The sequence below is a fragment of the Ipomoea nil genome, unplaced genomic scaffold (genome assembly GCF_001879475.1).
Source record: "Ipomoea nil cultivar Tokyo-kokei standard unplaced genomic scaffold, Asagao_1.1 scaffold1421, whole genome shotgun sequence".
Taxonomy (NCBI): Eukaryota; Viridiplantae; Streptophyta; class Magnoliopsida; order Solanales; family Convolvulaceae; genus Ipomoea; species Ipomoea nil.
In genome coordinates this window covers 4,106,643-4,121,948 of record NW_017617849.1, presented here as the reverse complement: position 1 = coordinate 4,121,948, position 15,306 = coordinate 4,106,643, and the positions used below count along the sequence as shown (strand labels likewise).

Sequence of the window (15,306 nt, the reverse complement as noted above, 5' to 3'; positions counted from 1 at the left end):
ATAAACAAGCATGTTGTTAATATTAAATTGATGACATGATGCATGAATTGTGGAAATGATGAGTGAGGAACGTGTATGCATGTGTGGTTAGGAATTCAAAATGAATATAATGCATGAATTGTACTGTGGAAACAATAAGTGAGGAACATGTATGCATGATGTGGTTGTGTGGTTATTACGTGGGAAATGGGAATGAAACTACATTAGTGGGATGTTAGGTCATCTTGCCAAGAATCAAGGGAACAAAGAGATTATAAATAGGCATCTTTGTAATAAAGAATTTGAAGTTTTCAAATCGAAAAAAAAAAAATATATTTTTCTGGAATGTACTACAAGCTAAGGGATTATTTGAAAGGCGCTGCTATGAAATTCCTGTTATATTAGTACAAGCTGTGTTACAATTTGATTAATTAGTAGAATTAGTTCAAACTATACTTGTAAACTTTTTCGTAGATTTGTTTTACGAGATTAATGTTTAAATATGTTGTCGACCTAGTGCTCAGATGGCATGTAGTGACCTCTTCCATGTGGGAGGTTATGAGATCGAGTCTAAGTGGAGGCGTCGTTGACTCTGTATGTTTCATTTGGTTAAGAAAAAAAGTACATTTGAACAAATACTACAATATGTAATAGAGTCAGTAGCATCCAAAAAAAGGTTGTCGGCTTAGTTTTATATCTTTTTAATGTTTCATGTACACATTCATTAGCATGTATTTGAAGAATTCTTGGCTACAATGAGAATTGGGTCAAGGATTTGAGCCACTCATTGCATACATTCATTAGCATGTATTTGAAGAATTCTGGGCTACAATGAGAATTAGGTCAAGGATTTGAGCCACTCCTGGCAGAAACCCGATTTGCTCCTATGAAAATAGGAGAATTGAGGGGTTAAGATGCTTGTGTGCTTGATGGACTTAGAATTGATACACCATGAGAGTGGGGCAATTCTTTGTTATAACTCTTTTTTATTTAGACTAGGATACATACGTGCATTCCCGATTGAATCCTTGGTAATTTGTTCTCCCTAATCCTATAGGTCGTTGATGTATCTAGAAGATAATGCACCTAGGTATTATTTCTTTATTTCATATTTATCTCTTGTTTATATGTTGGTATTTTGTTTAGTTACCTTAACCTTACAATTTGTTTAGGATTGCTTGCTTCTTGTGTATTTCCTAGTGCTAGTGCCTAATTACTTGTAATTATATATTACGTGTCATAACCTCAATCCTCAAAGGCTTGTAATATATCTTCAATCCTCTGAGAACGACATTTCACATGGTGCATTCACTATCACTATTTTTCCTACACTAGTCATCTTCTTCTTGAATCTGAAAAATGTGATCGCATTCCACTTCTTCAATCGTAGTGGTAGAGCGGCAATTCAACCACGAATGATGGAAAAATCAAACGTTTAAAATGTAAAATTTTACATAAAATAATTAAAAATAAAAAAGGACATGTAAAACGAAAGTTCTATCATGTCATCATTTTTAAACGATAACATATTGGTTACTAAATTGGATTCTAAGTTTTGAGTGTTTAATTAAAAAATTTTAAAGCTCAAAATGTTGTTTCATTAATAGTTAGAGGATTCATTTAACTATTTTTCTTAAAATGTCTATAAGAAATTGGTAAGTATACTCTATTAGTTAAAATGTTCGTCATATATTTATTGATTTTTGGCAAGAATTTGTGTATGACTGTCTTACGAATTCTTGTCCGTAAAATAGATTGCATCAAAATCAAAATGTAATACTTATATTGAAAAATGTAATACAGAATATAATACTAATTAGGAATAAAGTGATTGTTACTTATAAGGGAAAGTATAATATTTTTGATGAAAAATGTAATACTTTTACATTTTGATTCAAAAGTATTACATTTTCCTTTATATGTAACAAACACATTATTCATTATTAGTACTACATTTTTTAATATAAGTACTACATTTTGATCCTAACGAGTTTCGTTTCACAGATAATTAAGGATCATTCTCACAAGAGAGTACCTAATACTAAAACTTAAACTTTTAGTATTAGTATTAAAAAAAAAGATAAATATTAATAAAAAGTGAGTTAGATTAGTTGGTAAATCCATCAACACATTTTTACAGTTTTTTTGGCTGCAATACAATCACGTTTTTAATAATTTTCTTTTAATATTTAATAAAAATTGTTGCATATGTTTTTTAAAAATGAATTAGTATGTCACATCATAAGTCATAACCATATCATCTGCCATAAACATATCAATACTTGAAATGTATTTTCAATATGCGGTTCCTAATAAGGACAGGGCAAAATAATACCACACAATATATCACCTTGCTGCAACGTACGTTTTTTTTTTTTAATACTTCTGTGTCTAAAATATGATAGGTTTGGTTGTTAAATGGGAAAATTGATTTAGAAATTGACATCAAAGACAATTGACCACCGTTAGAATTAACTTATTGGGAAAATAATTAAAAATTAAAAAGACGAAAATACTATTCCCTAAAATATAATTTCACCATAAAAGTCATCGAAAAGAATTAAAAGTGTCTAAAATATGATAGTATGAGATGTTAAATAACAAAAATGATACTCTGAGACTAAATTTGAAATTGTCATCAATGACATAAGACCTCCACTGGGATAAACTCTTTATTTTTTTTACTTTTTATTGTCTTATTGATGCAACATATTCCAATTGGTTTAGAAAAATTATAAGCCACCATTTTTATTTCTTTTCTTCTTCTTTTTTTTCTCTAACAAAATTAAGACTAGTAATAAAGTTTATCTCCTCATACACCATTATCAATTTCTGGAGATATATTTTGCATCAGAATGGGTCACGGACCCAGAAGGGGATATTATAATCAGATAGTATTTTCACAATGGATTTGTTATAATATTTTTTAAAAAAATATTTAGAACGATATACAATTATATAAATTATAACGAATATTATATAAAGCAATTGATGAGATGACCGGGTTGAATTGATTATGTTTTCTGATGTTTCTTTTACTTAAAGTCCGTTCTAATATGGACTAAGCCCGACCTAAGTTCAGTGAAGCCCATACACACTTTTTTCAGGTCAATTTAAGGTTAGTTCAACTTTGAACTGGCTCGTGACCACCTCTACAAGAACATATATTCGTACTGTCCCGTTATACCGTTATCAATTGTACTGAAATTTTTGAGATGGGAAAAATCATCAATCACATACGTGTGATGATATTTTCTAATTTCATAAATAGATTTAGAAAAATTATGAAAAGCATATATCAAATGTGTTTTTAATAAAGTTTATCTCCTCATACACCATTATCAATTTCTGGAGATATATTTTGCATCAGAATGGGCCACGGACCCAGAAGAGGATATTATAATCAATTTCTGAAGACATATTTTGCATTACAATGTGTCACAGACTCAGAAGAGGATATTGTTATCAATACTTTCTGGAGACATGCTGCATATAAGAATTTAACACAGACTCAGAAGAAGATATTATAATTTATTTGGTTATTCTTTTAATTTCTAGAGACATATAGCAAGATCAACCATACTAATCCCTCAAGGATAAACTTCTATCACATATTTATTATATTATCACATAGTGCAAGATGAACAATATAATATTGATCCATGCCCTCAAGGATAAACTTCAATTAAGGACCTTAATCCCAAGATTGGAATTATTTTATAGTCACTGAAGCCAGCTTCAAAAAAGAGTTTTGCCCAATCTTTCTCTGCTCTCTCTCGTCCTGTCACCAGAATCATCATCAACATATCAAAGAAAATCTGAGTTTCAACAGATTCATCATCTTTTATCCTATTATCCACCATCATGTCTATTATAATAACCTTTCCTCCTTTTTCTTTGCTGGGAATCGATTCTTTACATTTCTTTAATATTTTCACACTTTCTTGGTCACTCCAATCATGCAATATCCACTGCACATGCACCATAACACTTGTGTTAGACTAGATCAAAAAGTCAAATTATACACTACATCTAACTCATTTTATATTGAAATGATGAGATATGATGCATGAATCTACCTTGAGTAAAAGAGCATCCGCAGGAGGAATGGACACGAACATATCCCCTCCAGCATAGTCCAAGTTCTTAGTACCTTCCAGGCCTTGGACAACATGCGGAAGATCAAACACAGTGCACTTAAGATGAGGGAAAGAGTCAGCAATGGTTGTGGCCACAGTTCCAGTGCCACCACCAACATCAACAAGTGAATTCAAGCCCTCAAACACTCCCCTGCAATACTTAATCACCACATTCATAACTAGCCGGGCATCGCTAGCCATGGCGTCGTTAAAGAAGTGGTTAAGCTTGGGCTCCTTGCCAGCATAGTCCCAGAAGGTCATCCCGTGAGCCGTATCAAACGGCGTGGGGTCGTCGTTCTGAAACCAGTCACTGATATTGTGCCATGGCTGTGTCAAAATGGGGTCAAGCATAGCTAGCAAGAAAGGTCTGACGCTCAAGGGGTTGTCTTTAAGGAGGAGAGTGGAAGACGGGGCGAGGGCGTACCCTTCAGACCCTTCGCTCCCGGGGATTTTGGTCAAGACAAAGAAGCCAGAATGAGTTAATGTGCGCATGAGGCGACCAAGTTGGGCGGATTTTGATTTGTTTATTGGGAGAGCGTTGACCAACTGGGTGAGGGTCATGGGTTTGCCGTGTTTGTGGATGATGTCTGGTATCTCCAGCTGAACTGCACATTTGAGGGAACCAGAGTTGATGAAATTGAAGATATGGTTCCATATGTGAGTTTGAGCATGAAGAACTTCACTATCTTTCTCTGCAATAAGTGGAAGCAATGCCATTTTGAGCTTCAGATCAGAGGCTGGCTGGCTGGCTTATAATAAAAAAAAATGTGGTGCTATATATGCTGCTATCTCTTGCATTCCCATATCTTCAATTCATCCATATTTATAGCCTAAAAATTGCAGCTCACCATTATATGACGTTAGACAGACAGTGCCATTCAATAATTTAGAGTAGAAGTTTACTCTAAAAAATTTCCCATTCTTCGAGTAAATTTCCCATACTTAAATTTTGTTTTAGAATACCTAGCCTGTAACATAAGTTTTTAAATAAAATATAACTATCAAAATTTTAAACAAACGTATTTTAAAATAAAAATTAAATAATTTAAGTGTTAAAAAGTTGTACATATGAATAGATCGAAAATTTTAATTGTTACTATTATTATTTTTTCTATCAGTATAAATTGTTTTCTAAACTATAAGTTTATTTTAATTTGTATGAAAATTTATTTTTAAAATATAAATAAAATTTTATACATTTCTCATAATAAGATTATCTTTAATTAAATTTTGCTGAGTAATAATAAATTGGTTGCCTAGTAGAGGAGGACAAAATAATAATAATTTAGTGAGAGGTTGAGGAGTTAAAATTTGTGGGAGGTATTAATTATTATTAGAATAAGGGTCAAATAGGCCATCGAATTGCACCTAATAATGCAATTAGGCCATCGAACTTTAAAAAGTAACAATTAGCTCCCTGAACTAACTAATTCTATTCAATTAGTCCAATTTGTAAGTTTTGAAGGTTGTTAGCATGTCACCCCTAATTTATAATATTTTTTTAAAAATTATTATTTAAAATTAAAATTTAAATTTAAAAAAAAAATACCGTCTCTGCCAGAGACGCCTTCTTCGTCTCCGGCCATGGAGACGGAGTTAATTTCTTCGTCTCTGGCCGGAGACGAAGAAGGTTCCTTCGTCTCCGGCTTCCTTCATCTTCGGCCAGAGACGAAGAAGTTAACTCCGTCTCCATGACCGGAGACGAAGAAACTCTTTGTCTCCATGGCCGGAGACGAAGAGTCTCTTCGTCTCCGGCCATGGAGACGAAGATATTCTTCGTCTCCAACCAGAGACGAAGAAGGTTTCTTCGTCTCCGTCTCCATGGCCGGAGACGAAGAAACCTTCTTCGTCTCCGGCGTGTCGATCTGTTTTTTTTTTTTTTTTTTTTTTTTTTAAATTATTAATATTAAATAATTATTTTAAATAATAATTAATAAAATTTTTGAAAAGGGATAATCTGCTAACAACTTGGAAACCTACAAATTAGACTAATTGAATAGAATTCGTTAGTTCAGGGATCCAATTGTAGCTTTTTAAAGTAGTTCGGTGGCCTAATTGCGCATTATTGAGTTTCCATTATTATTTATTTTGTAAATCTGGATATATTAATATATTAGTGATTAAATTAATTACTTTTTTTGAATGTTACTGGCTTTATTACAGTGTAGTATCTATTCATATACTAATAACGCCTCTATTAAGGCTCGAACTCACAACCTTCTAAATGGAAATCCAACCCGGTTATCATTAGACCACATAAATATTACTTTAAATATTAATAAAATAAAATTTGACAGGATTGGGATAAAGCTAATCCCGAATAAGCACAATTTGTTTTTTTTATTGATTTATTTTTTATTTTTTTAAGAATGTAGTGAAGAGACTTCACATGTACTTTGATCATTAAATTTCTATAAAAATTTAATTTTTTTCTATTAAATGGACCCCTACAAACTAAAAAAAAAAAAAAAAAAAAAAAAAAATCTTACAACCCTCCAAACTTATGGTAAGTTTAACAACTTTCTATATATAAACAAAGGGATTTAAATTTTATAAATATAATCCCACGTATCATGCAAGGAAAAGGAAAAGAAACAAATGATTCAAGTTGTGTAATACGTAAACAGTTTCCTTAAAATCGATATGTTACTTTCCGATGGTGTTAAAAGTGTTGTAACGTTAGTCTTAGTGGATAAATTAGAACATATATTTTCTCAACTTACTAACGCACAAACCAAAGTTTAAACCTAAGACTTCTCATCTGAGGGGTCAGAGGCTCACAACTATATTATACCGCTCAACCACAAGGCCTTTGACAGATGCTTCCAAGCACTTTTAAATTGCACCTTTCACAAAATTAAAGGTGTTGCTTGACCACCAAAATGCCACCTAAGGTGCTAGTGCATATTAATTAGCACCGAGAGGTGCTTCTACTGTTAAACGATTTGAAAAATCAAACTCCATTTTTAACGTTAATAGATCTATTTTAAGACTCAGTTTCTCATTTATCTATTATCATTTTAAGCGTATAATATATTAATTTATAAATGAAAGTTTATAAATGTATAATCTATTTATTTAGAATTTTAATGATTTTTATATATTTTTAAAAATGAAAGCCTATAAATATTTGTGATACAAGACATTTTATTAGATACATCAAAAGAGAGATTGAAAGCTAAATTATAAATGAAACTAGACCACGTAACTTTTACAAATCTACTACTAGAAGAGGACGAACACCATGCAGTTGGCAGTCACTCTAAGATTTTGTAATAAAATATTTTTTAAAATTTACAAAATTTGAAAAGAGTAAAATGTACAAAAATTTTGATCGAATGCACCCTAAATGTCAAAATGACTACAATCTTGTAACGAAAGTGACAGTATGTAGGTTCTTTTATATATATATATATATATATATATATATATATATATATATATATTAATTGGACTATAGGTGTAGTCGTTCGTTGTATTAAATATTTATATTAATAGTTGGATCACTGTGCCGGCAAGCTTATATTTTAGTTGTATTATTTTAATTTATAGCTGTTAGTTTCTACAATTTCTTATGAGATGTGATAATATATAACTAAACATCAGCTTTCACATAACAACTATAGAGTATTAGTTTTATCATGCATGTTGTCATATAATTAATCATTTAAGATATTTTATTGATAGTTTGTCTACTAGCTAGTTATCTCATATTGTTAGGTTATGTAAATTGACTAAGTGGCCGGTCTATTGATACTCGAGAAGACAATTAAAAATTTTAATTTATAACTGACGATATTAATTGAGTTTAATATCATGGAATCAAAAAAAAAAAAATTTATACAAGAGAAATATCATGTCGGATCATTACAACAACATATAAGTATTTATACTAAGTTACTAAAGGACATACTCTTTCCTTTGCACCCGTATTGCTTGGAAAATTGGCCTCGAGTCTCCGACGCTAACTATCACGCTCCCTCATTAACTCTACATCATATCCCAACTATTATTATAACAATATTCTTCCCAACTATTATAACTCTACATCATATCCCAACTATTATTATAACAATATAATATTTCAAGTTGAATCCAAAAATATATTATATTTCTCTACTCCACTTATCTCGTCAATAATTATATTGGATATTGCCCGCATGAGTAGCTTAACTAATCATAGAGGTGAAACTTTGGAAGAATGACCAGGGATCGAGTCTCACCAGCGCCAGTAGGGGCTCCTTGTGCGCAGTGAGCACCGGTCTAGCCTCTGTGATTAATGTTCAGTTTAGTCACCATAATTTACAACCTCCCACCGCTCTGTCAGGCCCTTAGGGTTGGGGTTCAGCCTTTTGAAAGAATTATATTGGATATTAACTTGTAACAAATTAATGTAATTCTACCGATATGCATGCACAAGATCAGAGAGGTACATAAATAATTTGTGTATTTATTTATTTATTTGTGGAAATATTAAAGAAGTAATTATAAAATGAATCAACGAGATATGCAGGATCCGGTTAGTCATTTTATTTTATATAAGTCGGAGACTGATTCAAACTCCGATCCAAAGCTTCCAGCTTGCTTTGCCTGCCGGTCGTACCCTGCAGCCATGCGATTCACGTGGGGTCACATTCATTGTGTTAAAATAATACTCATTCCATCCCATTTTGTTTGTGTTAATTAATAGGGAAGTAATTAATAAAGGCCTACTGAAACACAAAAAGTCAATAACACCTCCACTAAGGCTCGAATTCACAATTTTTCAAATAAAAGTCTAACCCGGATATCATTAGACCATATAGTATTGGTAGAGTATTTTAAGAATGTATTTATGGTAGAATATGATTCTTTGTGGTAGAATATTGTTATTTATTATGCTTGTATTATTTATTTATTTTTGGAGTTTTTTATTCGTATTTATTTCAACAGTTGACTTTGATTTTTTTTTTATGTCATCGCGTCGACGGTAGTGTGATGTGTGCACTTTTATGCTCTATCATGTGCATTTTGGTGTGATTTGACGATAGTGTGGTGTGTGCATTTTATGCTCTATCGTGTGCATTTTGGTATGCTTCAGACTAATGCACACATCACACTATTACCTGTTTGTGCACTTGCGTTGTGCAATATATGTTGTTTACAGTTGTGTGCATCACGTGGCCATTTAGTGCATTCTACATGGTATGCCGTGCATGTATTATATTCGTACATTTTATCATCCTTTAGACATGTGTTTTGTTGTTCTTATGTTATTTCATTTATGTGCATTTGTGTGGTGTGTTGTTACACTACTTAAAAAACGTCCAAAGTATTGTAAAATGTTAATCTAGTGATATTTGTCCAATATCTCAGAGTGGTCTAAAAGTGGTTTAAAATGCATACAATAGTACAAAGAAGTGTGCATGATTCAAATGCCAATATATATAAATAAACCTCTATGCTACAAATTATCAAAACGTTGTCCAATAAAAAACTTGATAGATTGTCCCAAGTTGGTGACCAATACTTCGTTTCACCAAGTGAAGTATCCATAACAGACTAGTCAAGTGTGCTTGATTAAGCTCCGTGTGCTGAAAAAAACAAAAACAATGACAAAGCACAAAATGCACAAAATGCCACAAAAAGATGCACACATTATACCCAAAAAAAAAAAAAAACAAAAAAAACTACAAAGGTCATATTTGGTAAAATAATTAGTTTATCAATTAATTTTGACTTATTTGACCATTTTAGCTGTTTAACTTGTTTAAACAATCAATATGAGTGTTTGATTAATTAATTTTTTATCAAAACTTATTGTTCAAAAATGCTAAAATTCAAAAAGCTAGTCAAAGTAGTTTTTTCAATAAGTTTTTTTGAGAAAATCATTTTGCATGTAATCAGCTATAGCTAACCGCTAATTTACCAAACATTTTTCTATAATCAATATCAACTAGTCAAACCCACTAATCCAATCAGCTAACAACTATTTGCCAAACACTCCCAAACAACAATCGTAGCTGGCAAAACCTGGCATCCACTGCGATGCACACAACAGAACAAGTGCACACGAACCACCAACCACACCTTGACAATGCCACCGAAGACCCGAACATGATAGAATGCACAACCACTCTACCAGAACCCAGCACCATAAGAATGTACACGAATACACAACCAAATATACACACCGGACCAAACAAATGCACACTATACAATACAAAACCCCACATTCCTCCTCAATCATGCGCACAACCTCACTCTGCCGCCCAAATATCACACTCTCACCCAAACAAAAAAAATAAAAAAATACCGAAGTGATACAAGGAATTGGATTCACCATCCTCCAAGTAACTACATTTGTTTGAATATAATTCAACGCAAAAATCCACATGGTTAGGAAATCTTAACCATCCGAATAGTCTTCATATCCACAGTTCGTGTCGTCCCACCTTTTGATTTTGCGTTTCCAACGTTTGTATGTTCTCTCCAGTACAATTCGTTTATGTTTATTTATCCACTCTAAAATTTTCATTTTTACACGTACATCATCTTCTAATCAAAACCTGTAATTCGATCAGCACAACAGGCACTTGACGAAATCATTAGCTTCTCCATGTCCTCAACGTCAAAAACTCACTAGAGTAATTTTATCATAATTAAAAGTTCTAAAATCAAGCAAAAGATATGTATTAAAAATTAAATCAATTTAAAACACACACAATTACAATCCCACTCATGTAAATTAATTATGAAAACAAAAATACCAAAAATATAGAAAAATCTCAACCATCAAATTAAAAATCTAGATCTAATGGTCAAAAAATATCCTCATGTTCAATTCTCATATAAATGGTCCTCATTTGAACACATATATATATATATAAAAAAACAAAAAAGAAAGGGTTGAGGTTCTGGGAGAGGTATATCTTCTTAAGTAGATAAGCTGAGCTCATCTAACCACCACCATAATGATAACGAAACTTTTACATGCCGTGTATATATATACAAACAAAAAAGAAGGGGGTTTGAGGTTATCTAAATTATTGTATGATTCTTGAGAAAGGGCTGATTAAAAGCTGGTTGGTGAGACATGTGAACGCAGTCAATGATGTCACCATCTGGGCTCTGTATTTATAACATGTACATACCATGAATCCATGCTTTAATTAGCCGCCACTGAATGTGTATTTAATCAATTCATGCTTTCAACAATATTTTTTTTTTACCTATATTGACTTTGACAGCAGGCTTAGCTTGTCACAAATTATATCATACACAATTATGATCTACTTTCACTACTCGAAATTATAGAATTTCCGACCACCTGAAAGTGATCTTAAATCAAGTTAATACCAAAAAGTGGTCGGAAATAGTAACAAAAGTTTTTCCGGATACCAAAAATGATCGGAACAAGACTTTCGACTTGATTTAAAAGATTACTTTTAGGTGGTCGGAAATTCCATAATTTTCAGTAGTGTTTGTATTATGTATTATTGTTTATACTTTAGAATGATAAAATTTTGTTCGAGTTAGATCAGTCTTTTAATTTCTTTCTTTTCCTTTTGTTTGGTCAACACTCACCTTTACTATGTACATAATTTAATAGTTGTAAATATATAAATTTAAATGTGTGAGTACATAATCTTCTTCTTCTTTTTTTCATCATGGGAAGGACGGCAAGCCCGGAATTTAAATATGTTAATTGCATAAATTTAATTAGAGAACCTAAGATGTTGTTTATCAACTTGGAAAAATGGAGAAATTAAGAAGTGAAAAAAACAAAAATTTAAAAAGTTGTTTATTAAATTTCTTCTCCCATTTGTCTAACTCTTCTCCATTTTTTAACTTCATGTATATTTTTGGAGAAGATGGAGAATGGACGGGCGAACAGTGGTCACTGCCTGAGAAACGCTAGCATCTGAAAACTGAAAATGGAGAAACAGAGAAATGTTGTATAATAGGTGGACCGGTTTGAGAAATGTTGTATAATAGGTGGACCGGTAAACCGTAGTCGCTTATGAGTAACTTCATGTATATTTTTGGAGAAGATGGAGAATGGACGGGCGAACAGTGGTCACTGCCTGAGAAACGCTAGCATCTGAAAACTGAAAATGGAGAAACAGAGAAATGTTGTATAATAGGTGGACCGGTAAATCGTAGTCGCTTATGAGTGGCGCTTTTGAGATTCAAACTCATGACCTTTGGGGTGGCTCTGATACCAAATTGAAGCATGTGCTCCATCTCAACTAAAAGCTTAAGCTAATAATTGGATTGCACATTAATGGCTATATGTTCACACTGAAAACTGAAAATGGAGAAATAGAGAAATGAAGTAAACGACCCCAAAGCTTCACAATCGGTTCAAACTTATGGCCATCCATTGAGTAATTGGGATGACATCGCATTAGATGGTAGTTGGTGGCAATTAAATGTTTTTGAGTTTGAGAGTCTTGCGTTTTGACATATTGTTAGGAGTCAATTTGACCCTTATCTCTTTATTTTTGTTTTTTATTGATGCAATGTGTTTTAATTAATATTTTAAAACATTTATTGTTGTAACATATTTTGATTAATATTTTAAAAAATTGATAAGTCACAAGTTTAATTTATTTTTTCTCTAATAAAATTAAGACATGTGGTATAAGTGTTACTTCCTCAAACACAATAATTATCATTTTCTGCAGAAAATGACATATGTTGCATCAGAATGTGTTAGGAATTTAGGTTGAGTCACAGAAGATTATAGTCCAATATAATTTATTTTTTTATTCTTGTCGTTATTATTATAGGGTCTTCCTTTTTCCTTGCAAATGTATTTTTAAAAAAGCAAAGATAACAAAGATTATTATTAGCGATCAACAGAGTATTTAAAAAAAAAATAATTAAATAACTTAGCAGTTGTGAATTTCTAATCTACAATTCAACCGTACATTTGTAGGAATCATCACACTAGCTATTTTTTGAAAACAAACCACAAATGAAACTTCTATAATTCATCACGTCATTACATAAAGCAGTATAGATAAAGGAGGGGCTGGAGTCTATCCAAACCTACTACTTAAATGCAAACTAGCATCCTTAGCTAAGATATGAGCCACACCATTAGCAAAGGGCTTCACAAAACAAAGACGAACATTAGAAAAGTAATAAAGTAGAGAAATAATATCATCTAAGATCAGGTCAATAGGCGATCGATTCCCAGGAATCATACCAGTATTATTTATCACATATTTATTATCTAATCACATATAACAAGATCAATAATCTGTCAAGGATAAACTTCAATTAAGGACCTTAATCCCAAGATTGGAATTATTTTGTAATCATTGAACCCAGCTTTAAAGAAGAGTTTTGACCAATCTTTCTCTGCTCTCTCTCTTCCTGTCTGTAGAATCATCATCAACATATCAAAGAAAATCTGAGTTTCAATAGACTTATCATCTTTTATCTTATCATCTACCACCATGTCTATTATAATAACCTTCCCTCCATTTTCTTTACTGGGAATTGATTCCTTACATTTCTTCAATATTTTCATGCTTTCTTCGTCGCTCCAATCATGCAATATCCACTGCACATATATGCATCATAACGTACACTTATGTTACACGCACTAGAAAGTCATATTATAATAAGAATAATTATATAGAAATGAATGAGCAACCCAACCAAATTGGTAACCTATTGACTTGGTAGCTATAAAGTTACAAGTTTAACTCTCCACAGGAGTGACTTATTAGACTTCTTAGTTGATCTATAGGTAACAAACTGGTTTACTTACTTGTAGTCATTTGTCAGTTAGGATTACAATGGCGGGTCACCTCGTGTACACTTTCGGGTATCGAAATGAAGAGATATGATGCATGAATTTACCTTGAGTAAAAGAGCATCTGCAGGAGGAATGGACGCGAACATGTCACCTCCAACATAGTCTAAGTTCTTAGTACCTTCCAAGCCTTGGACAACATGCGGAAGATCAAACACAGTGCACTTAAGATGAGGGAAAGCGTGAGCGATGGTTGTGGCCACAGTTCCAGTGCCACCACCAACATCAACAAGTGAATTCAAGCCCTCAAACACTCCCCTGCAATACTTTATCACCACATTCATAACTAGCTGGGCATCGCTGGCCATGGCGTCGTTAAAGAAGTGGTTAAGCTTGGGCTCCTTACCAGCATAGTCCCATAAGCTCATCCCATGAACCGTATCAAACGGCGTGGGGTCATCGTTCTGAAACCACTCACTGATATTGTGCCATGGCTTTGTCAAAATGGGATCAAGCATAGCTAGCACGAAAGGTCTGACGCTCAAGGGGTTGTCTTTAAGGAGTAGAATAGAAGGCGGGGCGAGGGCATAGCCTTCATCATCAGACCCTTCGGTCTTGGTGATGACAAAGAAGCCGGAATGAATTAATGTGCGCATGAGGCGAGCAAGGTGGGTGGATTTTGCGTTGTTGATTGGGAGAGCATTCACCAACTGGGTGAGGGTCATGGGTTGGCCGTGTTTGTGGATGATGTCTGGTATCTCCAGCTGAACTGCACATTTGAGGGAACCAGAGTTGATGAAATTGAGGATGTGGTTCCATATGTGAGTTTGAGAATCAAGAATTTCACTATCTTTCTCTGCAATAAGTGGAAGTGATGCCATTTTTAGCTTCACTATATGTACTGGAGAGCTTATACTGCTACTTCTTGCATTTCCATGTCTTCAATCCATCCATATTTATAGCCTAAAATTTGCAGCTTACCATTATGAGTACCATTATATATGACAGTTAGACATACAGGTAGTCATTTAATAATTTACATAGTTTTTTTTTTTTTTTTTTGGTTGAAAGGAATTTATTCAAGGACTATGGACAATATTTTTTTTAAAAAAAAATTATTCTACATACATTATTTGCACACATGATTATATTTCCATTTTTACATTTAGGGTTAACAAAGAAAATGAAGATAAATGAAGCCACCCTCTGAAAGTTGGTTGAAAGGAAATCTGAAAAAGTTTATTATTTATTTATTTTTGAATACCGCCCCCTCCTAGGCTTGCCAGATCTAATGCCACTCAAGGAACCCATTAACGAACCTGTATATACGAATTGTCAGATCTAATACTACTTGATCACAAAATCTTTGACAAATTTATTATCTATATTCGTTATAACTTTTAGCAAATTAAAATTGTATTCCTTAGGATAAGCTCG

The 15,306-nt window shown here is 32.7% G+C and overlaps 2 protein-coding genes across 3 annotated transcripts in view; both read right to left on the bottom strand.

Moving 5' to 3' along the window:
- LOC109187738 (trans-resveratrol di-O-methyltransferase-like) overlaps nucleotides 1-4,920 on the bottom strand; it is a 46,154-nt gene extending 41,234 nt beyond the window's left edge. The window contains exons 1-2 of one of the 2 annotated variants that reach the window (XM_019338040.1): nucleotides 4,059-4,914; nucleotides 3,502-3,950 (exon numbers count right to left, since the gene is read on the bottom strand). In XM_019338040.1, coding sequence (XP_019193585.1) covers nucleotides 3,648-3,950; nucleotides 4,059-4,835 — 1,080 coding nt within the window. In that variant the 5' untranslated portion in view covers nucleotides 4,836-4,914 and the 3' untranslated portion in view covers nucleotides 3,502-3,647. Of the gene's footprint in view, nucleotides 1-3,501; nucleotides 3,951-4,058 lie in introns of those variants that run through there. The other variant, XM_019338041.1, reaches the window with a different exon arrangement.
- Nucleotides 3,423-14,793, bottom strand: LOC109187740 (trans-resveratrol di-O-methyltransferase-like). The gene is made up of 3 exons (XM_019338043.1): nucleotides 13,977-14,793; nucleotides 13,365-13,674; nucleotides 3,423-3,630 (listed from the first exon to the last, which is right to left on the bottom strand). The coding sequence occupies exons 1-2, from the start codon at nucleotides 14,748-14,750 to the stop codon at nucleotides 13,372-13,374; spliced, it is 1,077 nt and encodes a 358-aa protein (XP_019193588.1). The 5' UTR covers nucleotides 14,751-14,793; the 3' UTR covers nucleotides 3,423-3,630; nucleotides 13,365-13,371.
- Between the last annotated feature and the right edge of the window lie 513 nt (nucleotides 14,794-15,306).